Source organism: Caloenas nicobarica, chromosome 1 (assembly GCF_036013445.1).
Source record: "Caloenas nicobarica isolate bCalNic1 chromosome 1, bCalNic1.hap1, whole genome shotgun sequence".
Taxonomy (NCBI): Eukaryota; Metazoa; Chordata; class Aves; order Columbiformes; family Columbidae; genus Caloenas; species Caloenas nicobarica.
The window spans coordinates 75,425,654-75,453,503 of NC_088245.1; the positions used below are offsets into that span (position 1 = coordinate 75,425,654).

Below are 27,850 nucleotides of genomic sequence, written 5' to 3' on the forward strand. Positions count from 1 at the left end.
ATCTAGGTCCTTATAGGCAGAAGTAATTAACTGGCCTGTGTATAGGGAACCAAACAAAAGAGACCAGTTTAAAGGAGGGAAATGCATTAGCTTGAATTTCATGCCTTTTCTTGAGAGCTATTTTAACTTCTTAATAAGGAGAGTCTCAAAATGTAGGAATATATAGGCAGTCCCCTTATGGAAGTTCCTGTGATATTTTTATACATGCTTATATATCATCCATGTAAACAAAGTTCCGAGTCCCTTGTTCTAATGCTTATAGTTTATAGCACATTATTGTTTTGACGCTAAGCAGAGTAACTCCCATGGAGAGCTTTGATTCACTTCAGAAAACCAAAGAATGCTCTGAAAATGGTAATACACTGTAGCTATTTCATTGTAATTGGAGGCTGTCTGTGCCTCACGGAAATTACCAGTCAAGCATTCTTGAAAATGTCAGAATTTTCAAGTTAGTTTCATTTAAAATGGGGGAGCAAGAATGTGAGGGGATGGATAGAAAATTTGAGGGCTGTGTGATTCAAACTTGAAGTGCAGTTTGTAATAATGAAAGATGATCAACTTTGGGGGTGGAGAAATCATCTCCTAGGTTTTCTAAATTACAGGATGCATAAAAACATCCACTTATTCTACATGTACTGTTACTTTAATAAAAGGCACCACTTTAGGAAATTAAAGGCTTTGGAATATCGCCAAACATTTTAGTTCTATTTATCGTCAAAAGGTGGGGTTTTTTTCATTATCCATGGAGTTTGTGGAGTAGTTGAATAATTTGCAGGAATTTGAGTGTTTGATACCAGACTGCAAACTCTGTATTTATCTTCTTTCAATGTTCATATTGCAAATATAAGCATGGTAAGATTTCCCGTTCATGTCAACTGAATCAACTGTGTCAGGATTTGGCAATTGGTCTGCTACTAATCTCATAATGTGCATTTGTGTCTATATTTAAATTAATTGGAAAACTATATCAGAAAATACTGCTCTTAAATTATTTTATGTATAAATGGGGGGAGGGAAAGGGAGGCTAGATGGTGTAAATACAGAGTGCTGATGAACACTCAAGTAGTAAATAGAAATATCTTAGAAGTCATTCCTGACAGTAATAAAGACAGCAATTTGATTTCATCTGTGGATAATAAACTGGTTTCACATTGCAGTAAAAGCGGTGCTTATGCTATATTAATATTTATTAGCACTTATTGATGTTAGGGTTTAGTTGTTGTCTTCACATCACAGACATTTTATAAAAATTCAAGTTAAATTGCTACACGATAAGCAATTAAAAGTGTTCGTGTATGTGAGAGAAAAAAATATCCGTCTGTGGAGATATTCCTATAAGGAAGGGCAGACCCTTACTGCCTAGGAATCTAGAGAGCTGTGCTCAAAACGATGGAGTTATGTGAGTTTCCATTAGTTAAAGATTTGGCACTCTGAATGCATATTTCAACACATAAGCACTGTTCTGCTGTTTATATCAGAGCTGTTTGTATGGCTTTTCTGTTGTTTAACAATATATTTTTGTATTCCTTGCTTTGACTGTGTGCAGTGCCTCAAAAGTAAGAGATTATGTATTACATTCGGTGGCCTTTTTTGTGTGGCGTATGAAGGTTTGCTAACTTGCAGGATAATGTGAGTCAGAAAGTGATCTGATCCAAATTTAACCAAATTTGTTCATCTCTAAATTTAGAGAATAGCTGAATGGCAAGGCAGTTATATTTGAATTTCCATCAGTGACAAGGACAGAGTGTTGGCGGATGCCTGTTAACAGCTATATCGTGTGGTTTTGATATTCATATGTGTGTGTATGGGTGGGAAAAGACTAGTTACTAACTTTTATTTATCATGAGCCTGTTTCTTCTTTGATTGCTTTTTAATCACTCTTGGGCTTGATGTTGCTTCAGTGCACATAATTCTTGTGCAGAACGTGTGCTGTAGACCTGAGTCACATTTTTGCCCTCTAAGCAGAAAGACTTGTATTGGACTTGGATTTTTATTATTATGAGAACCGAAACATAGACCCTTTTGAAATAAGCCAGGTACCAGGCAAGGTAAGACAAACCAAAATTCTTTTTATTGAACTTACAATCAGGCTTCAATATCAATAATTTCAGAGAACAGATTCAACTTCTGTCCTTCACTTGAACATAACCCTGAGTTTAGCATGTATATAATTCACCTATCTTCAGTAGGAGTATTCATGTGCTTGTAACTGAGTTTGTATTTACCTGCTTTTCTGTGCTAGAGTCTTAATCTTTTTGATTATTCTAATTCTTTGGCAAAATACTGTCCTTGGAGGTTTGGCCAGTGAAAGCAAAAACATGTCCCCACTGCTTTTATACAAGACATTTGGTTAATGGGTACAACTGTTTGTTTTGTTTTCTTTTCTTTTCCTCAGTAAGATCCTTATTATAGACCTCTGTTTAGCCTTTTTCTCCTGTTTGATTTTATTAAGAACCCAGTTCAGTGAATGTGTCATCAAATTTGCACGTATAGTGATGGATTGTGATATTACAAACAATTTGATTGTTGCATCCCTCACTGAATCAAGCAATGAGACTGCCTGGATTGGAGATAAGTTCATTTTCACATACAAGATCACTGAACTAACAGTGATTGAATAGCTAATACCAGAAAGTGTATGACAGCTTTGATAAGATTTAAGTAGCATTGTGTTTCCTGTAGTTTGCTGAAGTGGTAATGGTGATTTAAAGGTCTCACCTTAAAGGTTTCCCACCCTTACGAGTGTAAAATAAAAACACAAGTCAGCCTTGTTCAACTTAATGTAATATGCACTTGTCTTTAAAGAATCAGTGCACTGAAATATTTTTAAAAGACAGCTATTTTAGCATAGTAGTGATGAGAATATTGTAGAAATTTGGCAGGGATACTACAGGGTATGATTTTAGAAGACTGTGTGTGGTAATTGATTAACATTTTCTCTGATAAAATCCCACCACCTTATTTGCTGACTTCACATGTTTTCTTCAAAGGGAAACATTACTATATTCATTCCCCTTGCACTTTTCATTTCAAAATATAAGCAAGTAATCTATATTCTGTTGACTTGTATAACTTTTTAATGTTTCTTGTTATGCAGGAAATTAGACACTGCATTTGTTGGTATTGCTGGAAAAGAAAAGCCCAGCCTCTCTAATAAGTATGAGAAGATAAAAAGCTTCAGGTTTCTGCTGTATCTGTGTTCTTAATGTGGGCTTTAAAGCCAGAGTAGGTGGCTCTGAACCACCACTGTGATGGCTCCAAGTATTTACACTTTGTTTTCAAGTCTTGAGGAATATGAGATCAAACTCTGGTTCCTCTAGCATGAGTCCAGAAATTGTTTCTAAATTTAGAAGTAAAGTCTAAATTTATTTAATGTATTATTAAATTTATTCATAGAACCAGAATCAACCTGTGTCTTGATATGCATGATGTCCTTTAGTAAGTTTAAGTTTATAACTCTTCTTAATAACGAAGTATTTACTCAACAAATTATATGACCATTTTCAAATATGTGTATTTGGAGTAGCACCACTGAAGTCAAATATAGTGATGCTAGACTCTTACCAGCAGTTACCGTACAAGCTTACATTCCTAGCATGTCTCTAACCATTTTCCTAGTAACAATACAATAGGCTTAGTATGTCATTAATTATTATTATATTTTCTTTGAAAGGGAACCTTTCATTTAAAACAAACAAACAAAACCAAACAAACATCTTTGTGACCTGTTCATCCCAATTTTCTTGATTTTCAATTTACAGTGTCAGGGTGTAGACTATACACAACTTTCGTGTGTGCAGGTAGAACATAACTGAAGACATGAGTAGCACCCCTTACCAACATTTTTCTTTAAAAATTAATAGAAAATTCAAGTAGTAAAGCCCTCTTTGCATTACCTTGGCAATTATTTTGGATTTAAGATACTATTGTCCAATTAAAACCAAACCAAAACAGAACACAATTTTTCCCCTTTTAGCTTTGGGAATGACTGGGTTGAAGTCCTCATCTCTGCAATGATCTCCTTACAGATACATGCGCAGACCTTCACTGAACTGAGTTAAGACTCTTAAAGGTTCATGGTTCTGCCTTTATGAAGACATTATTGTTGTACTGTCTAATTTGCAAAGTTGCAAGCTGAAAACGTAGGATTTATTTTCTCGCCATGCCTTTTATTTCTTGCAAAAAAGATTTAGACTAGATCTTTGGAAGTACTTTAGTGTTGAAGTGCACCTAGCTGTCCAGAGTTCAAAACTTAGATCATCAAACTCTGCTCGGTAGCTACCAAGTCTGGACCCAGGTGAAATCCATGAATGCCTCTGTTTCTACTGGTCATATTACCTGTGTGCCAAAATGTTTGCACTGGGACACTTTAAGAGCTGCTATTGTATTAACAGGGTTGAACAACAAGGTGGCCAAAGCATTGATTGGAGTTGTCGGTCATCTTTTCTTCCAAGCATTCTCTAACCACTGGGTCATGAGGCCATGTTCTTTCTTCTCTCACTGACTGATTTAGCAGAACTTTAAAGAAGAGTCTTTCTCCAAAGTATGCTCTGATAAATGGCTTACAGACCCATGTGTGAGTGTAGGAACTGAAATCTTCCTTCTCTGGAATAGGTGATTGAACTCCTGAGAAATTGGTGGAAGGGAAAGATGGGAAGGAAGAAGAAATGAAAGGACAGCTTTCTTGGAGTGTGTTTTGAACGAAAGTGGTTGAACACAGAGCAGTCTCCAGGAGGGGGCTCAGGGAGGTGAATCCTGGTGAGAATGAAGCAGGTCTCCTCTTTCAAAGCAAAGTACCAAGGCCTGGAGTCAGTAACACAACATAACACTGCTATTGAACACATCTGTCTAGACGACTATCTAGACATCTATCTTCTGCCCTAGGGTGCTGGTTTGCCAATTTCTTCCCAAGGTGCCCCATGATACTCTTTGGATACCCTACACTTGGAAACCTGGATGCCTAATTGAGATTTGCAGTAAAGCGCCTGAGAGCTGAGCATTGTACTGTGCAATACCGTCATGCGTTTGTGGATTCAGTTCTAGGTATTGAGTTGTTGACACCTCATAGGTGATGTTGACAGGCTTGCTGAGAAGCAAACCTTTAGGTGTTCAGAGCATATTAATGGTTAAGTCTGAAGCACATGAGGATTTGACTGTCTTTAAGGCCTGACAGCAGCTAAAGGAGGAGGGGCAGGGGCTATCGGAGTGAGAAGGTGATTTTGAACTCTTTAGCTGGAGCTAAGGTGGACAGGCACATTGTGCTTTTTCTGAAACTCAGCCTGCTAGAACCTTGCAAGATGTCCCAGCATCCAGCTTTATCAGAAAGAGAGGAACCTTTGCTGACTTTGGTATTTATAAGGCTCGTTCTGCTAGCACTAATGTTAATTCGGCATCTCAGGAAGAAGAGATTTTCTACTCTGATCTCTAAGATTTGCTGGCCCTGTCATGGTGAGGAAACACTGATGCTCACTTCGGTATACTTACAACTCCGGAAAAATATTATGTATAATGTATTATTATGTGTTCTGAAGTGTGTGTTTGTGTATTCACATACATACAGTATATATATATATGTATCTTATGTATATATTTATGAATTTATTTATATAAGCATAAATTTGCCAAATCCTGTTACTGTCTGAACAAATCAACATAAAAGATCAGCCTTTTTATTTATCATCAAAGAATCAATTACATTTGTAAGCGAACACTGTTGAGTTTATCACCCTCCAAAATGAAATAAGGTGCTGCTGTATTTCACTGTTTTCTTCTAATTAGAAGAAGGCACCATGTAGCAATATCTACAGTGATTTTTCACGTTTGCAGTCCTAGAACTGTGGAATACCAAACTTAAGAATTCAAGAGCAATGGTAATTCAGCCATGCTGTACTAAAGCAGTAATTCCCACTGGGTTTGGTTGATGGGCAAGTAGCTCAATATTGCCGAGTAGTCTGCCTAAAAATAAATAAAGCAAGATTATGGGATGTTCTGCACGTTCAAATTAACATTTCTTGGGAAAGTTACTGCTTCCTTCTTGCTAACTGCTTATATTAATGGCAGAATTTTAAGATCGGTCATGTTTATACACACTTTGTATGGAATTCAGGCAAAGTCTTTATGTTCCTTCCCCAAGTTCTATACTCAAGGAAGTTGCTTTGGGTAACAGCATCCAGTTATTATAGCTGAGCTGATTTAATAGCTTACTTTCTCAAAAAAAGTTGGAACCATCATTCCGTTTTTCTGTTCCCTTGCCTTTGTGGCTTTTGTCTTTCCCTCCCTCCCACCCCAGCTAAGAAATACTGCTTTTCCCCTTGCCTTTGTTCTTTTGCTTGTAGGATACTTTCCTAAGCTAACTCAACTAGCAGAAAACTTCCTTTATCCTGGTTAGCAAGCTGAATTAGCTCAGCTCAGGGCCTGACAAAAGGGACTGTGTGGCAGAGAGCAATTAGATCGTCTCAGGCTGTCACTCCCCTCATGTTTTCCAGTTATTCAGAGTGGCTGACGAATGCATAATAAAAACTCAGAGCAAGAACTGCAAAAGCAGCTCTGAGCCCTATGGGTGCTGAAGTGGAATGATCTTAATTTTTCAGTAGCTCCTATTAGGCTGCATGAGCCATTCTGATATGTGAGGATTCCTAAATCATTAAGGAATGATCTTTTCCTCCTTTATTTTTTCCTCCACCCACCATCTCTTTGCACACCCTAATCCCCATGTCCTGCAACTGGGGTAAAGCAGTAGTACTTTAGCAGCTGCTGGGTCTCTGAAGGTTTTTTACTCATGCTTGAACTTGCTTGAGAGAGAGGCTAGAATCCGCTTTCTGCGTCACGCTGTGCACACGTTTTCCCCCTTTACTCAGAAATATTTCTGCAGCCTGTGAACAGGGAATAAGTAATTTGAAGACATTAGTCATTAAAAACAGGATCAACCTGGAACAGTTTAGTAGTTCAACAGAAAATCTTTTATGAATCAGCTGAGCAAGAGACTATAGGTGTGATCACAGCTACCGAGAGGTGTTGTTGCAACTCAGTGAGACTATACTAATTTGTGCAGGAGGTGGAGACTTAATTAATTGAATACGATTTCTGAATAAATCTTCAAATCGCAGAAAAGGTATGCGCATGCTAATTTAATTCACAGAGCCAAACTTCCTTCTTCTGCCTTTTATTTTTTTTTCCTCCAGAAATTTATAGTGTGATCTAATGACTGAGGGAAAATCCTGACTGTTTCCCTTGATAACAGTACCTTAAAAAAAAAAATGCTAACCAGTAAAAAATTTGATGGAAGCTGTGTTTAAGAACAGGTATTTGGCACAGCTGTCCATCCTTTTGTGTAAGTAACCAGTGGGATTTCTGAACCAGGGAAACTCATGAACTTTATTCATCATGATTTCCTTTACCAGAGTATATGCCCACAATGTGTTCAAACTCAGTTTGTATTTTTGAGTTTATCCTGATGGGAATGTGCAAGTGGCAAGAAGTAGAGATAGTGGTCTGAAAAGTCTGAGAGCCATGGTAAAAGCAGAGATAAATTAGGTGGTGCTCTGAAAAACCGAAGAGCCACAGTGAAAGCAGAAAATTGTTTGCCTTATCTCTGCATATACTCCTCTGATACCCTCGTGAGCTTTGATAACTCTGTGGGTTTCCTTGCAAATGAGCAGTGGTGGAAGGGATGAGTACAAATACCTCAGAAGCAATTAAGAGTTTGGTCACATCATGGTTTTCAGAGCAGGTTTGGAATTTAAGGTGGTACCTTGTCTCCTGCTCCTTGTTGCTGCCCTGGTACTGGGCCTTGTGAGGGGCAGTGGGAGCAGTTGTCGGCTGTTTCAATGCAGAAGCGTCTGGCATAGTTTCAGTTGCGGTTAATTGGCCATGATGGTGCTGGGTTTAAATGGTATTTCTAGTGCTCAAAGAAAGGATGGTTTCAAAAATACCAGTATTTTTAAAAAGCAACAGGGCTTGTGTTTCTGATTGTCTACTTTATAACAATAATAAATGTGCATACAAGAGCGTGATCAATGGATTCTGAGTAAAGAGACAGGAAGTGGGTAAAAACCAAACACTTTTAAAAGCTGGAAGAGGAATCTTTACATTTCCATGACATACCAATTAAATTAGTTTACACAAAATATGTGTCTGAAGCTCAGTCTCTTTGGGACACAATCTGAGTGTGAAACTGAAACATGCCATAATTTCACCAGATTATTAGAAATACAGTGCATAGTGATTTCACCGTATTTTGAAAATGAAGAATGGTTTCCACAGATTTTTGTTGAAGTTAAAGTCTAGAAGGAGAGAAAAAATATGTATGCACACATATCTTGCAGGAGCCTCGAAGTTATATTTGACTGCACAGTGCTTTTACTGGTGGACTGTATGGAAAAAATCATAGCATTCAGATGTTTAGGTTAGCTAGAAGACAGCAACTATCCTGGATTATTGAGGTAAGGTGCAGCGAGTTTTAAGTCAAATGAACTTGAAGGTTGCATATAGTGCTTGGCATTTATATAAAGCAAGCTCAAGGTTGAATGCAGCATTCAAGTTGTAAAATGGATGTAGAATGGGTAAAAAAAACCTGCAATTACTTCAGTGACGATCCATTCAGGTTAAGAATTTTCATCTTTGCTGTTGCCATAGCAATCTGTTCCCCTGTCACTACCACATTAAAAATCCATTCTGTAAAACTGTTGTTGCCAATATTGAACACATAACAGACAAAAACATTTTTTTAATAGCTTAGGTGTCTTACTTGCAACACGAAGACCTAGATCTCAGAGAGATGCATATGTACTTTGAAAAGAAAAAGATTAGTATTTCTATAATACATTGTAGGAACACAATATTTGTGCTGCAGTATTGATGTCAGTATAAAACAGTTTGCAAATAATACAGCAATGCAGTGTCAGTTGAACTCAAATAATTGAACTGTTCTGCTAAGATATAACAAACCCATATGTTCCTGAGTTAAATATTTATTTTGGTAGCATGCTGTAGTGACAGGCTTATGAAACGATGTGGCTGTTTAACCTTCTCCTACTCATTGAGTCTGATTCTCTTCAGTGATTGACTTCAGTGATTTTATCTGTACTGGTGTAATTCTGAAATGGGAGGAGAGTTGTGTCCCCTAGCAGTTTTATGTTTGTGGTCTAACCCTGAATTTCTCATGTACCCAAGCTCAACAATGAGTTTGTACCGATAGTGAATTGTAGGGACAGGTCTTTAAGCTTTTGTTAGTACATCCCAATGCAGGGACAAGGGGGTCGGAGAGGGAGGGAAGTAATTTGTAATTCAAAGCAAACATAGCAGTGGTCTGACAAATGTATTTACTCAAACAGAGTAAAATGTAAATATCTTCCAATAAAGCTCAGATATGTATCTGTAGGTATATATAGATATGTGTGTATTCATTCAGAGTTGAAATGCAGAAGTTTACTGAAATCATAAATGTGTGTAAATACTGGATTTAAAAACTCAGGCATTGACTGAAGAAGCTGTAAGATAATGGGCAGTAGGAAACAGAATGTATGGCCCTTAGTCTGATCATCGACAATGTAAATCTCATCCTTGTTTTTACCTCAGCATCCTTTTGTCCTTAACCATCGCTAGCCTTCATCTTTTGAATTCTTACTCTCTGTCCATACCATACTTCTTTGTTTCACTTTTTATGTCTTCTGCTTGCTGCTGTCCCCATACTTCTGTCCCTTAGTAGGCTCTTTGAGTATCTCTTTGAGAGCCTTCATCCAGGGATGGTGCTGATTTAATGCAGAAGCAGCATAGGAGGAGAAAATATAGCAAATAGTTGCAATGCTATTGGGTATTAATAGAACTGAAGGCAAGAAGTGATTTTCTTTTTTAACTGCTCTTGGCAATATCTTCCAAGTTTTTTGTTTTCTTCTGGTTGCATGGGAGGAACTGCTTTTGTTGTCTTTTAATGCAACAGTGTCCTCCTGTTCTGGGGCTTTTGGGTTGGTTTTCTTTTGTTAAATTCTCATAGTTGCGATTTTCTTAGTGAGAAAAGTGACTGCTGAAAAGATTATTTCATTTGCTTCTCTTCCCCTGTTTTTGCGATTCAAAATGCGACCCTTCGGAGCATGCTACCGGGTGACATTTACCCAAGAGCTGAGATTGCAGGTCACCTACACAGTGGGTCCTGCTGCTGTTCCTATCTGAGGGCATCTGTGGATTGCTCAAGCAAAAAAGGTGACCCTGACATGCCAGATATCTGTCTGCTCTGTATAGGTCACTGAAGACAGGGCTTTGGAAGGGGTTTGTGTTGCAGCCATATGCGTTCATTAGCCATTAACTCCTGCAATGGGTGGTGCAGTGGCTGAGGTTCCTGTTCCAGTCCAGGACTGGGGCTGGTGCTTGAGGCAGGAGTTAGCAAGGGGTCATGAGCTCCCACAAGCTGGCCTGGGGTGATAAGTGCTGCTGGATGTAAAGTTCGGTGAATTAGTGGGAAATACAGCTCACAAATTTGTTTTTATTTGAATAAAGTTCTCAGTGTAAAGACAGTAAATCTGGCTCAAATGCATACAATCAAATCAAAACAGTTCTGAGGTGAACTGAAACTTTGCTCTTCACTTTCCCTCCTCACTGCACATTTCAGTGCTCTCACCATATTGCAGGCGTTTCAAGGGGTCACCAGGAAAGCCCAAATAGACTTAGATAGAGGAGAGATTTGGAGTTATCTTTGACTTTTATGGACCTTTTTTATTAAAATGCTTAGAGCTGTAAATGTAGTAATAAGAAACTCATTTATCTTGACAAAAGTGCTGCCATAAACTATTCAGCACTCATAAAATAACCTTTTAAATTATTGTTTCTGCTGGTATCGATAAATTCATACAAAGTGCTTAAAGGTCAGACATTGCCAGAAAAATGTCTTTTCAGCTTGTTAATTAAAGGTTTATAAGAGTGTGCACCAGCTTGCTCTTTGGACAAACGGGAAAAAAGGAAAGACTAAAAAAAGGCCCCACATGGATAAAAATGATAGTGTGGAATTAGTGAGTGACGAGTCTTTGATGCACCAGGCTTACCGTGGCAAGCCTGGGCAGTTTGTGTGTGAAAACAGGTGGCACTACTAACAGGAGGAGAAAAAGTTTATTTCCATTTTTAGAGGGGAGGTATCTTGATTATTTGCCTCTCGCAGCCCGTGGACATGAGCTGAGGGCACAGCTAGAACTGAAGTCTTAAGGTGAGTGTGGGCAGTATTTATCCTGTTATAGCTTGAGCCATGGGGTGTTTGTCCAGTTCTCGTTGCCTGGCTGAGAACATCAGATAAGGACGTTTACTTTTTGTTTGCCAGGCAAGTGGTTTCATCTGCTCGGTTATTTACCACTTAAACTGGAACAAAGCAGTGCTCTGAAATGCACTGGAAAATGTACCCAGCCATCCATTCTAGCACCTGCACCTCCTTCATTGCACAGACCACAACCGCGATTCCCCGTTTTATACTTCACCTGTTCCACCCATCATCATGGACACATCCTGGTCTGATCATTAAAATCTGACCTAAAAATTAGATGACTCGGATGGCACTCTACATCAACAGATGACATGAGGTTAATCACTCACATGGATGAGACACTGGAAAGAAGAAGCCTGGTTTACATTTCCACATGCACAAGAGTCTAGCCCTGACAACATTGTTTTACCCCTAAATCTCGATTTTTTTCATCACTAAAACAGAGACGATAATACTGACCTAGGTGAAATACCCTAAGATAACAGATGAAATGTGTTACAGGAAAAGTATAGAGGTTTCTGTCATTGAATTCTGCTGATACAACAGCTTGAACTATTTATTGCTCAAGCTGGGAAGCAATAACAAAACAATGTAAATAGTGAAAAGTAAAATAGATTCTTGCATATCTCTCTGTCTGAAGATACTGTAGTGCTATTATTAATGTGAGATTAAAGTTTAGACTTTTCCCTTGGCCATATGATTTTTATACTGAGATTGTTTCCTTGAATATTAAATAACAGATCCTTACTATAAAAATATTTGTAAACAGGAGGTTGCATCTTTGTCACTAAAAATTTCATAACCTGAGAATGCCATAATTCGTTTTTGTCCTCTTGAGATCGCTGCAGAACTCCAACTTCAGGAAAATAAATCTGATTAATTTTTTGAGAGAGCAGGTGACAGTTCATTTCTCTGCTGGCCACAGACAATACATCCAGGCTTTGTCTTCAACTGGAGCTAAGAGAACAGTGCAGAGTAGTTTCTAGGGGTTTCTTGTTTCTTCTGTTGTTCCTATCCATTTGGATCCATGGCTCAGTGTTTTGAAACATAAAAGGCAATTCGCCCAACGATGTAGCCAGAGGCTGAGGTGAGCTCTTTACTCACAGAACAGGGGCATTCTGTCCTAGAAGGGGTTAGTTTGTTGGGTTTTTTTCCTTGCGATTGATATTTGAACTAGTGCAAGAGGTTTGTTATTCAGACATGGAGTTTTTGTGCATCCTACCAATTGATAACTGTATCTCATCTTCCGAGTAAGTTGATTCTTTATAGTCAATTCTCAGTTTCACTCAGTGTCGGAACATCGGATTTTAATACGTTATATTCTGTTGGCCAGTTTGAAAATCCTTACAAATCCACTTGCATCTGTAGGAATAGGAATATCAGAATGTGTATTTTCAAGGTCAGAGGTAGCATACATAAAAATTATGAGAGGTGCAGCCACACTTTAAGCATGACCTTCCAGAAGGAAAAACTTCATGTTTTAACTTTTTATGGAGGGTATATGTACAGCACAGGAGAAGTTGTGATGCTCCTCATGTTTCCAGGGAAAGTTTAGACTTAACTGCATTGTGAAAGAAATCTCATTCTATTTACAAACAGTGTTGGGATGGAGGGAAAATATACATTATACTTGTGGTAAACTTTCAGTTCCTCTAGTGTGGGTTGGAAAGTTAATTTGGGTATTCGCCTTAAAAAGCAAAATAACTGCCCTGACTTAATTTTAGTTCATGCTAATGTAAAGCAGGAAGTTGTGATGTGTCTAATCAGTGGCAATAGCAGAAGGTGGCAGCTCAAGTTCTCCTTTTCTCCAGACTGCAGGAATTCATCACATTGTCTTCCCAGTGTGCGAGGCTGTGATATGGTAGAAGGGGCAAATAAGTCATTCGTTCAGATATAATGTCATTCCAGTTGGTTTTATTCCATGCATCACTCTACAGGGATAACTGCAGTGGAAATACCCACTTCTCTTCCTCACTCTGCTGCCAATTCCTTCACTTCTGCAAGAAGGTGTAACTTGTTCTGGAATCCCTAGGCAGAAATGCTGCTTTCTCAGCCCTACCCCTCCCATCTCCACTCTTGGCTCAAGACAGTATATTAGTGGAGTATGTTTTTCCATGGATAATCCAGGGTACCAATAATTCACAAGCACTCAGGAAAAATTGTCTTGCGTGTTTATAAGTGTGCAGTCCTCTTTGTTGTTTAACTCAGGCAAATCTTATGCAAATTTGAATCTTTGCTGAATATATAACATCACACCCCCGAATGTCTCCAAGTGGAGTAGCAGAGTTAAAAATATAAACTCTGTAGGAGAAGTTAATTAAAAATATTCTGCATGATAATGCATGGTATTCTTATCAAATACTGTTGTTAGAATGAAATAGATTGTTTTACCATTCCGTTGTTGAGGTTTGAGCAGAATGCATTGGCATGGACCTAACACAGTTTTGCTTTCCTTGAGCTGATTACTTTATAGTTTCCTTTCTATTGACAAATTTCATTACCAGACTGGTGTAATATTAGCATATTTTAGCCTACTGGCTGTGATCTGTCACTTTTGTTTTGAGGAGAGTTAAATTTAGAGAAATTCAGCTGAATCTGTTTTTCTTTCCTTAGCCATTTCTAGCAGCCTGATAAGTTTTTGTGATCAGTGACTAAGTGTCTCTTGCTGTTACAATGAGAGTCATCTGCTTGCTTAGATTGCCATGTCATCCCAGCAGCAATTAAGAAACGTTAGATAGAAGTTATAAAACCTTACCCTGAGAATATGGGCCAGTTAACCAAAATATGAACTGTAAGCAGGGGTGAAGGAATGAAGGAGGTTGAAAGCAAAAAGTTGGCAATATGTTCTTTAGACCTACGGCCCAATCTTAAATTTATAAGCTATCTGTCCTTTTTAATGGAGAAAATAAAGTTCAAATTATTTGCAACCTCTCAGTTCCAGTATTTTAGGAGCCTCTGTGGGTGAGGCTTGAAAAAGGGGTGCTATTCAGACCATCTATAACAGAATTCATAAATGTATATCTATAGATATCTGTATCACTACAAATAGATGAAAAGTCAGCAGAGGATTGGGGCTAAACAGACATAGATTTTTCTTTTTTCTCCTTTTTTTGGGGGGGTGGGGAAACTTGTGTGTACTTAACTCTCTATTACAAAAAACATATTTAGCTTACTCTTGGTATCTAACTGTATTCATAATGGTTGAAGATAATACTGGGTTAACACATATCATTCCTCCGTCTATGAAGTAAAATTTATGTAGAATACAGCAATATATTTGCTCATACAAGGAGCTACCTCAAATATATTAAATAAGCTTTGAATAAAATTGTTGTACAACTAAGAGAAGGATGAGGAGGCAAAATAAACGTTGGTAGTAATAGCTGCTGTGTTGGCCCAAATGGATGTTGTCTCAGCTGAATGTTATGTTACAGTGTGCTGTAGCAGATTTATAGGTAGCTTTCGCTTTTAATAATTCAGTATTTACTATTTACTAAGACACAGTGGACTTCTCTTGTGACCCTGGCTACCATGAAATGCATCATCTTACCAATGCACGTTTTGAAGTTTCACTGTGGTGCATTTCACCTTTCTTCAGGTCTCTCTTGAAAACAAGCTGGTGCCTGGAGAGCCTTCAAGCCATGGCAGCACACTTGTATTTCCTTTGTGTACCAAAAAATCTTCACAACAATGAGATGTATCCTTTGCACTCAGAATTACCAAACGCATTAAGGAGACAGTAGGCTTTAGTTCACAGTGCTTTGTTCAGAAGGTTAGAGAGAAGGAAGAGTCTCTGGCTCTTTAGCAAGAGAGCTTCAATGGACTGGTGTTTTAAGCCCTTCCATCATGAGTCGGGAAGAGACAAACAGAGCTGGACGGGAACCACTGGGTTGGGCAGATCCTATCTGGGGAAGCTGTGCAAGTGTTTTAAGCTGTGTTCAACTGTTTTTCTTCCAACAGACTTTGGGAACTATCACTGCAGTGCCCATTAAGGTTCCTCAGGTCAGCTCCTTGCAGAGGTTGGCAGGACAAGGACCAGCAGTGCTACCTCAGGTACAAAACACGGTTCCAAAGCGGGGTGGGGGTTTGCTGAATTCATTTTGCTGGATGAAGACTCATCTTCACTGAGTCGAACAGCAGAGTTGTGGTTTTCTCCAGTTCGTGAAAATAAGATAAATCAATTTTCTTCTGGGAGCATACTGTTAGTACAATGAAAAGCTATAAAAAATCTTGTAGATTCATTGTGAAAGAACAAAGCACATATGGCACACTGTAAATTTATGTTTTATAAGATGAATCACAAATCACAGAAGTGAAAATCTGCAATTCTTTAATTAGGAAAAAAGTGTGGAAGTATTAACCTTTCTGTTAAAGATTTAGCCTCACACATTATTTTACTAGCTTACTTGCCTTATCCCTTGTCTACCCCATGTATAAAGTTTTGGCCCAACTAACCCAGGTGCCAGAATGAAGCAGGATTGGCTGGGTAGAAGTGAAAGGAGAGTTACACTCACAGATTTTTAAAATCCTGTCAAACTGTGTTTTCTTTTCTGAATATCCATTACTGTTTCCCTAACCCCACTTTATTCCCAGTTTCAACCTGCTTTCTCAAAATTTTGGATATAGTTTTCAGCAAGTGTTTTGCTGTAGTTCTATGGTTTGCTTTTCACACTCATTATTATTAAGTATAAATATATTTCTCCCTGTGTAGTATTGAAGTCAATGCTGGGCATTCCTATTGTTCTTTTATTTTTTTCCTAATATTTTCTTAGTGGCAGAATCTAGTGGAAGATCTGTGAGCTAAATCTGCCTGGAGGAAGGAATATTTCCAAGATAGAGTTCTTAAATTCTGTCTTTAAATTACATTTTGTGGAAGACAAAGTTGTGAACATAAAGGAAGGTTACAGTTTTCTTATCAAGTTCAAGACTTTCCTTTTCAGTTATTCTTACAGCATAATAACACATTGATTTCTGCCATTTTGGGGCGTCAAAGATGAGTAGATTGCTCCTGAAAATAGATGAGGTTCAAGAGCAGCTGAAAGACCTGTAACAGGGGCTTAAATTATCGTTAAGGTTATGTTTCAGCAATGATGATGGCATAGCAAATGCTGCATTTAGAGAAGCAACAATGTTCAATACTTTTATTAAGTCGAAAAATTTTTGTTCAGTGTTAGATTCAATTTTGAAGAATTGGAAAAAGTGGAGGAAGCCGATTTCCTCAACTCTTTGAAAAGAATACATGTCCTTTCTGTCTTGAAGTTTAGCTTATGGCAAAAAGAGATTCAGGTTAGACACGAGAAAGGAATCTTTTTTACAACGAGAGTGGTATTAATAAAACACTGGCACAGCTTGCCCAGAGACGTCGTACATGCCCCATCCCTGGAGACATTCAAGGCCAGGCTGGATGGGGCTCTGAGCAACCTGATGTAGTTGAAGATGTCACTGCTTGTTGAAGGAGGTTGGACTAGATGAGCTTTAAAGGTCCCTTCCAACCCAAACTGTTGTATGATTCTATGATTCTAGTATTTTTGTTTGTATTTCACTTTGTTTCACTCCTTTCCTAGCACAGCCTTCAATTTCAGACCTGGTTTTGCAATTGTACTTAATACTAATGAAACACCAACCCTTCCTCAGCAGCCCTGAGCCATAGTTGACTAAATTTTCTATTTCATGTAGATAGCATGGGAAGTAACTACGTAGCAATCTCATTTCTGCCAAAACTAAAAATTAAGTAGGCAGTAATATGTAGGACCACATTATCAGAAGTACATCTTATGTTCTGAGGTTTTTCTGACTTTTCAGAGGCCAATACATTCTCCTTCAACAACAGCCTGCTCCTTTTACAGGCTGTGTCTTCTTTTGCAGTTCATCATGGTCTATATGTTCCTCTGCCACTCAAAGCTTATGGAGAACTTTAAAATTTCCATCTTGTTTCATAGTGGGGAACGTCCTCCACCCATCAAATCTTTCTGCTTGATGTCTTAAGAGAGGTCAGGTTTTCATCTACAAGTGCAAACTTTGGCTTCCAACTAAATAGTCAAATGCCTTCAAAACACGTTTAATATAGCCATAAATCAGAGTGATGTAAAGCAGTGATTCCTCAGCTATGGCTAGATACAGGTGATCTGTAAGTAAGCTGCAGCACCATATCACTGTGAAAGCTCTCCCTTGACATAACTGTAGGTGAGTGCATAGTCATCTCTGGCAAATATTGAGGATTGATAGGAATCTATGGTCCAGGAGAACTGAAAACTTCATAAGGAAATATAAAAATGCCAGGAAGCAAGGCCATGTAATACCATGAAGGTATTATGCTAAAGAACATCTCTTCCCTCTTCTCCCTCATAGCTCTGAGAAAACAAGTGCCAAATCAGACATTATTTTGGAAATTAAGGGATGTATAGTATCTTCCAGGAGGGGCTGGAAAATGTGCAGAATTAAATCCTATCACAGTCCGTGTACTCTCAGCTATTATGCATCAGACTTAGTTACAGAGCAGACGGGCTACTAACCTCCTTTTGTCCCTCCTGGGTGACGTGCATGGCTCCTGTACCTTGCTCTGAACTAGTGGCACAATCCTATGGTTCTAGGACTCACTTTCCAAGAGGCAGCTTTGCCGCTGTCTCACAAGCACACTAACAAGCAGGGTCCCACTGAGTTTGGCATCTGCTAAAACCTTTACTCTTGGTGCCCACATAGCAGCAAATGAAAGAGACAGCTTTTTCAAAACAAAACAATATTCATCACTCCTCTACTAGGAAGTTCATAGTATTTTGTACAAATAATTAAAGCAGTAAAGTGTCCAAACTCATGCACATTAGCTATAGTTGAAGCTTGTTCTGTAAGATATTGCACCTTCCCCAACCTCCTTCTATGTAAAGTCCAGCTTTAACAGCGAATCGTGTAGAGCCCTAGTAGCAATGAAACCATAGCAGCAAAGGCTTCAATAAGCCCAGCTGCATGCCTGCCTATTTACTCAAGCAGCTGAGTTTAGGTGTAGTTTCATAGAGTCAGTGAATAGTTTGGGTTGGAAGGGACCTTCAAAGGGCATCTAGTCCAACCCCCTGCCATGAGCAGGGACATCTTCAACTAGATCAGGTTGCTCAGAGCCCCGTCCAGCCTGGCCTGGAATGTCTCCAGGGATGGGGCACCTATCACCTCTCTGGGCAATCTGTGCCAGTATTTTATTAACCTCATTGTAAAAAAAATTCTCATGTCTAACTTGAATCTCCTCTCTTCAAGTTTTAAACCATTACCCCTTGTCCTGTTGTAACACATCCTTCTAAAAAGTCTGTCCCTGTCCATCTTACAGGCCCCTTTTAAGTACTGAAAGGCCACAATAAGGTCTGCCCGGAGCCTTCTCTTCTCCAGGCTGAACAGCCCCAACTCTCTCAGCCTGTCCTCACAGCAGAGCTGTTCCAACTCTCTGACCATTTTTGTGGCCTCCTCTGGCCCCTCTCCAACAGGTCCATGTCTTCCTGTGCTGAGGGCTCCAGAGCTGGACACAGGACTCCAGGTGGGGTCCCACCAGAGCAGAGCAGAGGGGCAGAATCACCTCCCTCGCTCCTTTTGATGCAGCCCAAGATACAATTGACCTTCTGAGCTGCAAGCACACATTGCCAGCTCGTGTCCAGTCTTTCATCTACCAGTACCCCAAGTCCTTCTCTGCAGGGCTGTTCTCAATCCCTTCATCCCCCAGCCTGTATTGACACCCGGGGTTGTGCCAGTACAGTGGCAGGCACAGTGGCAGTCACCTAAGGCCTAAGGTGGCTTAATCATGTCTGTATGTGCTGCTGCTTCTCTTCTTGTCTATGAAGGGGTGGAAGGCCCGGACGGATCTCTTTTGGGATCCCTGCCGTGTTAGGAGCCTACTTGTCTTGAGTTGCCCTCTGGAAGTGGCTTCACCCTTAGCCAGGCAGATGGCACTGCTGTTCCAGGTGCATGTAGAGGAGTGTGATTAATCCAGCTGAGTGTCTGCATTCTTGACAGCATGATTGCTGCCTGACGTCGTCTTTTGGCCAGTCTTGTCATCTCTTTGGGACTTCAGACTCCCTTTACATTTAGATACAGGCATGAGAGGCATAAACATTGCCAGGCTGCTGGAAAGAAACCGAGGACTTCTCCATTTAAGGGCCCCACGTTACATCTGAAGGAGTTTTATATTTTTAATGCTTTCATTTATCCTTATCTGGACAGGCTGTTTTGATTTAGCTCTATGCAGTCAGGCAGGAAAACACCACACAAGTAAACTGAGGCACTTAACAATACTTATGTAAAATAATACATACAGCTTTCCCATTTTCCACATTTCTACAGATACTTGTCGTTTGTTTTGTTCATTTGAATGGGCTTATGATATGACCCCCTGGGAGCTCTTCCATATGGGGAATGAAGTTTCCAAATCTGCGCATTCACAAATGGCAGCAAAATTCCATCACTTATTGCTGAACTGCTATTAAATGGTGAGCAAACAAACATTAATTACAAGTTCATTGCACAATACAAACAATATTTCTTGAGGCATTCATTATTTGCCAAAACAAGCCTCTCTGGCAGATCTTTTTTTTTTTTTTTTTAAATATGTATTTTTCTTTTTTTTTCTTTTTTTTTTTTTTTTTTTACAGAATATGAACTTATTTTTGCTTTCATCAAATACATAAAACTTCTGCTACGAGCTGTGATGTTTAGGAAGTTAATTCCAGGTAGTCTTTCTCTTCTTACTTTGGCCTTTGAGGTTTCCAGCTGAGTGAGATGTTTTGAAACTGCAGACTGTCCTCTCCATTCTGAGAAGCAAATGCTGGAGGTCCTCTGCTCAAACATTCTTGAGCTGTTCCTCTGCTTTATGGGACCCATCAAATGCGAGGAATGGGTAGCCTTATGTCAGATCGGGGCTGCAGTCTGTCTATTTTTAACTGGTTTGCATTAAAATTTAAGTCTCACTGTAGACACCTGAAGGCACATGGGAAATCTTATTTTCTGTTCTTCAAATGGAAGATTTTAAATGAAATGAAGATATTAAAATAAACCTCTGATTTTTTTTGTCAGTACTTTGGGTGCAATCCAATTCTTGTTCAAATTAATGGAGAGACTGTGATGATTTGAATAGCAGTTAAATCAGATTATAATGCTGTTTCCCTGACCTATTTTTCCAGTCCTGGTTGAAGGCAGGGCTTAAGATGGCTTTGCTCATGACGCTCCTGATTAGAGTAGAGCAGAGAGTTGTGTAGCAGACACCTATGGTGGAACTATCACCCAGGTTAGCGGAGAGAAGAAACAGGTACACACATCTGCTTTAGATGAAACATGTATGTTTTTCAGTTGACTCTATCAGTTCTGCTGTCAAGTGCTGCTTATTTTTTATCTTCTGGAGTGATTTTAATATTCGTAATTCAGTAAGGTCTGAATTTGGTAACTGGGCTGCTTTGGGATAGGGACTGTTTTGTTACCGTGTGTTTGGTCATCACTGGATACCTTGTGAACCCAGCCAGAGACTGTGGTCTCAAGATGTTCCCAAAACTTAAATGCACGTCCTCATTTTAAAAATTTCTTGTCATAGTCACATTTCCACCGATAGCTGCTGCTTCTCTTTATGTGTGTACCAAAACCAACCACTACTCCTGGCTTCCCCTGGTGACAGGGCTTCAGGAAGATTTCTTGAAAAGAAAATGACTCCTATAGACAGAACCCAAGCTGTGTGATGCCACTGTGTACTGTAGAAGAAATGTGTTAACAGATTGGTCTGTGGCAAAGCTTCTCTCTGTTTGCATCATGGAAGTCTAACAACAACAACAAAAAATATGTGTAAGGTGTTAAGACTGTGCATAGCCATTAGAAAATGAAAAAATATTACTAAATGCAAGCTAGCCTTTTGATAAACTGGAAAAGTGGCTAGCAGATACGCATGTTTGTATGAAAAATTATACAGAATTGTGCAGCGGACAGACAAGAGCACTTCATTGTTTGTTTGAGTATGGAATCATTGAATTGGGTAAAGTTGTTATTACAATATCAGAAGAGAAAAGGACTATGATCCTCTAAGGGATGTCGCGTACCTTTCTGGTATGTAACCCTCAGCACTTCCAGGGGGATATGTTGGAATGCTAGTGGAAGAGAAGAGAGATAATCTAATTCAAGGTAAGTTAATCAGTGTGGTATATGACCAAGCTAAGGGTTTTGCAACAGTATTTAATATTCATTGACTGTATGCATGCAGAAAACAGGAACAAAATTGCTTTTCCAAAGAAAGCTTTGCAGAGACCTGGCTGAAAATGTAGTCTTTAATAAATACAGTTGTTAATCTGTTTTATTCTACATAAGCTTTTATACTGTGCTTGTCACTGTATTTGGAGCACCTTCCAGTAATGTGTTAAGCACAAAGATTAACAGCTGCTGTAAGCTATTTCTTCTCTCATCCTTCCCTTTGGGAAGCAGCATGTTCAGCTGAGAGTTCTGGTTAGGGATCTTTTTTAGCAGTTTGCTTATTTTTAATAGGCGTGCTGCTGTTAACTGTATGCCACTCTATATTTCTGCCAGAGGAGCATAACATAGAAAATGTTTATTGTAGAAAGTGGTTATGTTTGTGCCCTTAATTTGTAGAGAAGAAGGTTGAGATGCCCGTCTATATGAGCATCAGCCTTGCTGTAGACACTTGCTGCACCAGAGACACGTGGCCACCTTGGCATTTCATACTGAGTCTTTAAAGGGAGAGCTTTGAAAATTGGGATGAAAACACAGTACTTTATTGAAAAGTCTGTAGAAATCTCAGTTATGCACTAGTGGGTAGGTTTGATAGGTAGCCTGCGTTGCTGAGAGAGGCATGAGTTTGTTGGGGCCTGTGGAGTGCTCCACGGTAGGTATTTTACACTGCTGTAGTGTAGCCAAGACAGATGAAGGTATGACTAAGGTGGTGCAATAAGAACTGTTCCTTGTGGATGGTGGTGTGACAGAGATGGGCACTGATGAGAAATCCAGTCTTCTACAGTATGGGCAAAGATGAATGCTTTTCAAGGCATTTCAAGGGGAACTACACCCAGGTCCAAATTTTCCATAGTACCTCCCGCTGTTACCTCTGCCTTTCTGAGTTTCAGAGTCAGTTGTCCTTAATGAGAGAACCAATCCAGGCTGGTGCGGAAGGAGAAGCAGAACTGGCCGTTACTGGTGCTCAGGTCTTTCAGATCTGATCAGTCTCTTGGACATTTTGAAAAGGACCTGGAAAGACTGATTTCCATGATAGTCTGCAAGTAAGAGCCTAAGGTATCCATACAGCCTCCAGGAAAGATTCAAGCCATTTTAACAGCTGACATGGTACCTTTTCCCCAGGTGAAAACTCTTGTGTTTCTCCACGTTGAATGCATCATCAGGAAGATGAGAAGAAATGTGCCCCTTCTCCACTGATGCCATTTGCAGCTATGCTTCAGATTCATGTCTGGCTTGTGTCTGGACTCTGTTGTGTCTCTGCGTATCCATGCCAGTTGTATAAGCTTGCTGTAGGCCTCTGGCTCAAACAGGCAAATAAGAAGGTTTTCTCTGCAGTACCTCGACAGAAGTTTGGAGGAATTCTCTGCACTGTTTCCTGTCCCTAAAACCTTCATTTTCATCTGATTGTCTGAGCTTGTGTGTTTCCATCTTGCTCAGTCTGTCAGCAGATGGGAATGATTTTTATCATTGTTGTTATTATTATTTTGTCTCTCAAGTTTTTTGATTATGGCTAGCAAATAAGTTAAGGCCACTCAAATCATTATAACGTGCTTTTATTGTTGTCTAGAAGCAGGAAAAGCTCTTGAAGTGATGGACGGTACAAAGCAGTGACATCCATCGTCTTTAAAGTGACATCAGAGGTTGAGCCCAGTGAATGCCCAGCTGCATGGTGTAGTCCAGAACTTGCCTATGAAAGTATATGGACAGGAGGAAAGCAGACAGATGTTCAGTTGTTTGTGCCTAAAGGCTTCGTGGACACTTTATATTGAAATAAGTTAATCATAGATGAGTGTCTGCGAGAGAAGCAAGCTGACTTGTAATGCTGAAAAGAGCAGAAATGGAAGTAAGTTATTGACTGGTGCGTATAATCACAGTCTAGCTTTTATATTTCTATTGTAATCCTAAACAATAAGGATTAAATTCTTTCCTCAGAGGCACATAGATAACTACATATTCAAGGACAGAATCATTGTGCAGAAGGAAAAAAAAACCCAGAAATCCTTGTCAACTTCAACCTCTACTTGCTATTTTTTGGAATAATATTGATTTTAATTTGCTGGTTTGATGGTAGTTTTCCCCTTTGCAAATGGAAAAGAGCCACTTAATGAATCATCAACTCAATAGCAGCAATGCCAAACCAGAAAATACAGACAGCATAGCTGAGGAGAAAAATGTACATTTTGTGAGCAAAAGTCAGTCAAGTTCTGTGAAAATACAATTTTGTGTTCAAAACAGTGTTAGCATTTTTAATAAAGAACTCCCACCTGACTGTCTTCTGCCAACATCCACAAAAAGCAGAGCTGCTGGATTCCCACACAAACATCCCTCTCAGCAAAACTTCCATTTCTGTAGTATGAAGCAAAGCTGAAGGAGAAGAAAAACTAAATTAAATAGTTTTGTCTTCTTAAAAAAATTGCACAGGGATTATACTATGTGTGTGTCACCTTTATGCTAAAGTTGGCTATCCACGTCTAACAAATTGAAATACCAAAGCACAGTAAGTACACGGTCCAGTGGAAAATGTCTGATACGGTGCACATAATTTGCATACATGTGAGAATACCACAGAGTGATTCTTGGGTTGTATGGCATGTAAAATGAGACACTAGGGTTTGTTTCCAGGTGCTAGGTGCAGTTCTGGCCTTGCTGAAGTCTATTCAAATTTACTGTTGGTTTCAGACAGATTAAGATTTCTTCTTTGGTCCTCACTGTCCAGAGCAGCAGGGATTGGAGATGTGGACTGGAGAACTTGTTTGGGTTTTGCCCTGCATTTCATACCATTCTTCTGTGGTTCCCCAGGCTAATATTCCAGGCAGATGCTAAAGGGAGGCTTACGTTCTATGTGGACATAGGATTCACTGAACTGGCTCATCTTGGTCGTGGTTTCCTCATGATACAAACTGATGAGTAACTTCCTTTTTGTGTGGCCCCATCAAAGGGAAGGAAGAAAAGTGTATGTGGATCCATAGTCACATGTGTTTCTAAATCTTCCCTGTGTGGCAAGAAAATAAACTGTTTGTTTTGACTGTGGTCTCAGACCAAGCTGAAGATTATAGGAGCTTATCAGGAGAGGAACCAAACATCAAGAAAGCTGGAAACACTTGTATTCAGGTCAGTTGGGCAACCTGGGTTTTGGAGTGTGGTGTTGCTGTAAAGTTACGCAGAACCTTTTCCTTTGCCTAATTTTTATTGATTAAAAAAAGAAGAGGGAGAGAGTCGGTCCTCAGATGGCATAAATAGACACAGCTTTACTGCAGTCAGTGTGCATCTGTTCATTCTGGTGAAGGATATAATTACCCCATATTGCACTCATTTTATCAGCCATTGCTAATGTTTTCTGTGTGATCCGCTAAAGCTTTTCAAGAATGAAAGCTCTGTCTGCTGCTCCCAGCACTTTGCCTCTGTGACATATGAATTGTGCCAAATCCATTCTGAGTTTTTGTTTTTAAGCTCAGAGTACAAGGGTGAAGTGAAAATAAAGTGTGAATAATGGTCTTTCTCTCAAAGGCAATGTGATATTTCGTTGAACTGAAAAATTTACTCTTATGCAGATCGGCCCTGCCAGTATGAAGGGCTGATTGATGCTGAGCATGATCCAGCTGATATCTGATATTGGGGAGGGGGAGGACTCTTCAGAATTGCTGACAAAGCTATAACAAGTTCCAGAGACTGGAAGCTGAAGTTTGGCAAATTCAGCCTTGCAATAAAATGCCAGTCATGAGCATAATAAAATATTATAACAGTTTATTGGGGCTCGTGATGAATTCATTGTTAAGAAGTCTTTAGTATTTTCTTTTTAAATCAGTCTTCAGTTTCTGGGAGAAATTATGTGGCCAGTCTGTGAGCTGGAGGATCATGATGATCCCTTTTGGTTTTGTAATTGTAGTGCACTTGTTAACTTCCTTTCTTTGCTAGACTGTAAGGAGAACACATTTACCAGAATTGCCCTTAACAATTCTCATAGCACCTGGAGATCTGCACAGAGATAACTGTTCTAATTAAATCCTGTCCTTTAGGACTACATAGGATTGCCCACAGAGATGGGAGGAATCCTGTGCTTTCCTTCCCTTCTCCTCCTTTTCCCCCATACTTGTTTGAGTTGGATCTTGAGGGCTTGTTTTGTAAGGGTTTCCCTTTTTTTGCGTTCTTTTTCTTTACCACAGCATGGGAGTGACTCACCTGATGGGATGTAGCTCAGGTAATAGATTGCCCATGATCACAGTTGCCTTTGTTAATGGTGACACACATCAGGCTCTCCCACCTCTGCCACTCAGCAGTTCGTTCACCTCTGCAGTATTCAACAATCTGTGCTCTTGAGAGCTGGAATGATGTTTTGGTGTAATGGAAGCCTTTGGGCTTCCTGTGGGGGCATCTGGGTGGAGTTTAATGATATGGGATATACAAGAAGTCATTAGTCTCAGGAGCTGATTCCCTCTTGATCTGAAACTCTTTAAAATATGTGAAATTAGAGGCTGCGGAACAAAAGAGCACTCTACACGTCTCACAGGATCAGGCTCCCTGTTATTTCACTGTCTGAAAAGCAGACAGCCCCCACCTAGTGAATTCTCAGGTCTGGGAATATCTTCTTGAACAGTGTGCTCACCTACAGGCTATTTAAGAAGTACCAGGTTTGTCTGAATATTGCTGCCTAAAATCAGATGTTTCTGTTATTGTGGGTATTGAGGAAACTCAAGAACAACACAGGTTTGCGAAATCATTATATTCAAGAAGAAGCTCTCTCTTCTCCTGCATTTAGAGCCCTGGTAGTATCACATTCTGTTTTGACAGCTGTCAGAAGTTAAATGAAAGATATTTGGGGAGAGGAGGGTTGAGCTACGGGAGATTTTTTATTTACAGCGCTCGCCAGCAGTTGCAGCTTTTGCTTGGTAACATACATGCTGTCTGTTATTCTTTCTTCTTTCTTCTCCTTTGCTAAACTTTTGTGCCTTTTATTTCTGTGCCTCTTGTAGCGGGGACCGGTGCCATCCAACCTGTGCTACTTTCGGTAGAAAACGTCTTTTTGATATCTTGCATGTGAAATGCGGTCCGTGCCCTGCCCTACTTTTTCTCCAGTTCTTCTTCAGTGGCTGTCGACTTCCAAACTTCTGCTGGTGCCACTGTCCTCCTTTCATCTCCCAAAGTTAAGCTACAGTTTTGCCGTGAGGAAAAGGAATTTACACTAGCTCTTTCCTTCACTTTTTTCTTCCCAACTGACACCGTTTATTCTACAGATTACTGTAAGCACTTTGGTGTTTAATATGAAACTCTGCTAAAGGCCTCTCACTTAGCTGTTTATTAAGTGCTTATGCTTAGCGTTTATATTCAAGGGTGGAGGGTTCATAGGTGTTAGAGCGCAAGGGGCTCCTGTGCTTGCTTTCTGGTTTGGATTTGTGCCTGCAGGCTGTGGAAATAAACATTATTTTAACTGTAACTTATTTTAGATTTAACTCAGGAGAACCTGGAACAACTTCTGTAGTCAACCCCTTGTATTATTCTATAATTGCAAATAAATGTGCTCTCACAACGTTAGCTGAACTTGCCAGGGAATTTACAGAGGCTTATGCTATGAAGACGGCTATACCTCCTTTGTATCACACGGTGGCAGAAAACTCCTGACATACGTTCTTGTGCTGTACCAGTTAGGTAAATTGTAGCTGCTATTTCAGTATACAGTGCTTTATAGAGAATGTGTTACTTTGGAAAATTAAGTCTGTTTAATTGTTTGTGTAGGAACAGCATATTTTATAGCGAAGTAATGCACATTCATGCATAACTTGCAGAACGTGTATTAAGGGTGTGCGTAGGATTCATTGAGGTATTATGTTTGACAATCAATATATAGATGTAATAGCGTAGAAAAGAAAATTATATAGCTGGAGTATATATAGGCATTTAGTTTTAATTAGACTTTTGATTAAATATAAAAATGCAATTTAGAGTGACAGATACAGTAGATCTTGGTAGACTACATGACAGGTTTTGGCTAAAAAAACTCCTGAGCTGATTTTTTGTCAGTCTTGATTTTTTTCTAAAGATCTCAGTGACTGTTCTATTGAATCTTTGATCTGAAGTGCTCCTTATTCTTTTTCTTTGTCTGTATATATGTACTTATCTGTTTGTGTATTTGCAATATTTCTATTGGTAACAGATGTTATATTAATTTCCAATAAAATTATTTTCTTTTAAGGTAAAATTTATATGTTAGCTGAACAGCTAAGGATTAAATTTGGATTTTTTAGCCATGGTAATACATTTTAACTGTATTTTGCCAAGCTGCTCAGACTTTATTTTCTGAATAATGATACTATTTCTGTGAATGTATCTCTGAGCACATGAGCAATTTGTTAAAGTCTTATGTGTGAGAGACTTATATAAAATACAACATGGGAAAGAAAGGATATTATTATGAAA

The 27,850-nt window shown here is 39.3% G+C and overlaps 1 protein-coding gene across 4 annotated transcripts in view; it reads left to right on the forward strand.

Moving 5' to 3' along the window:
* The window catches only part of PHF21B (PHD finger protein 21B), a 163,074-nt gene that overhangs the window by 107,304 nt on the left and 27,920 nt on the right, over positions 1 to 27,850 (forward strand). For all 4 annotated transcript variants that reach the window (XM_065655035.1, XM_065655052.1, XM_065655044.1 and 1 more), the window contains one exon: positions 15,203 to 15,295. In XM_065655035.1, coding sequence (XP_065511107.1) covers positions 15,203 to 15,295 — 93 coding nt within the window. The remainder of the gene's footprint in view (positions 1 to 15,202; positions 15,296 to 27,850) is intronic.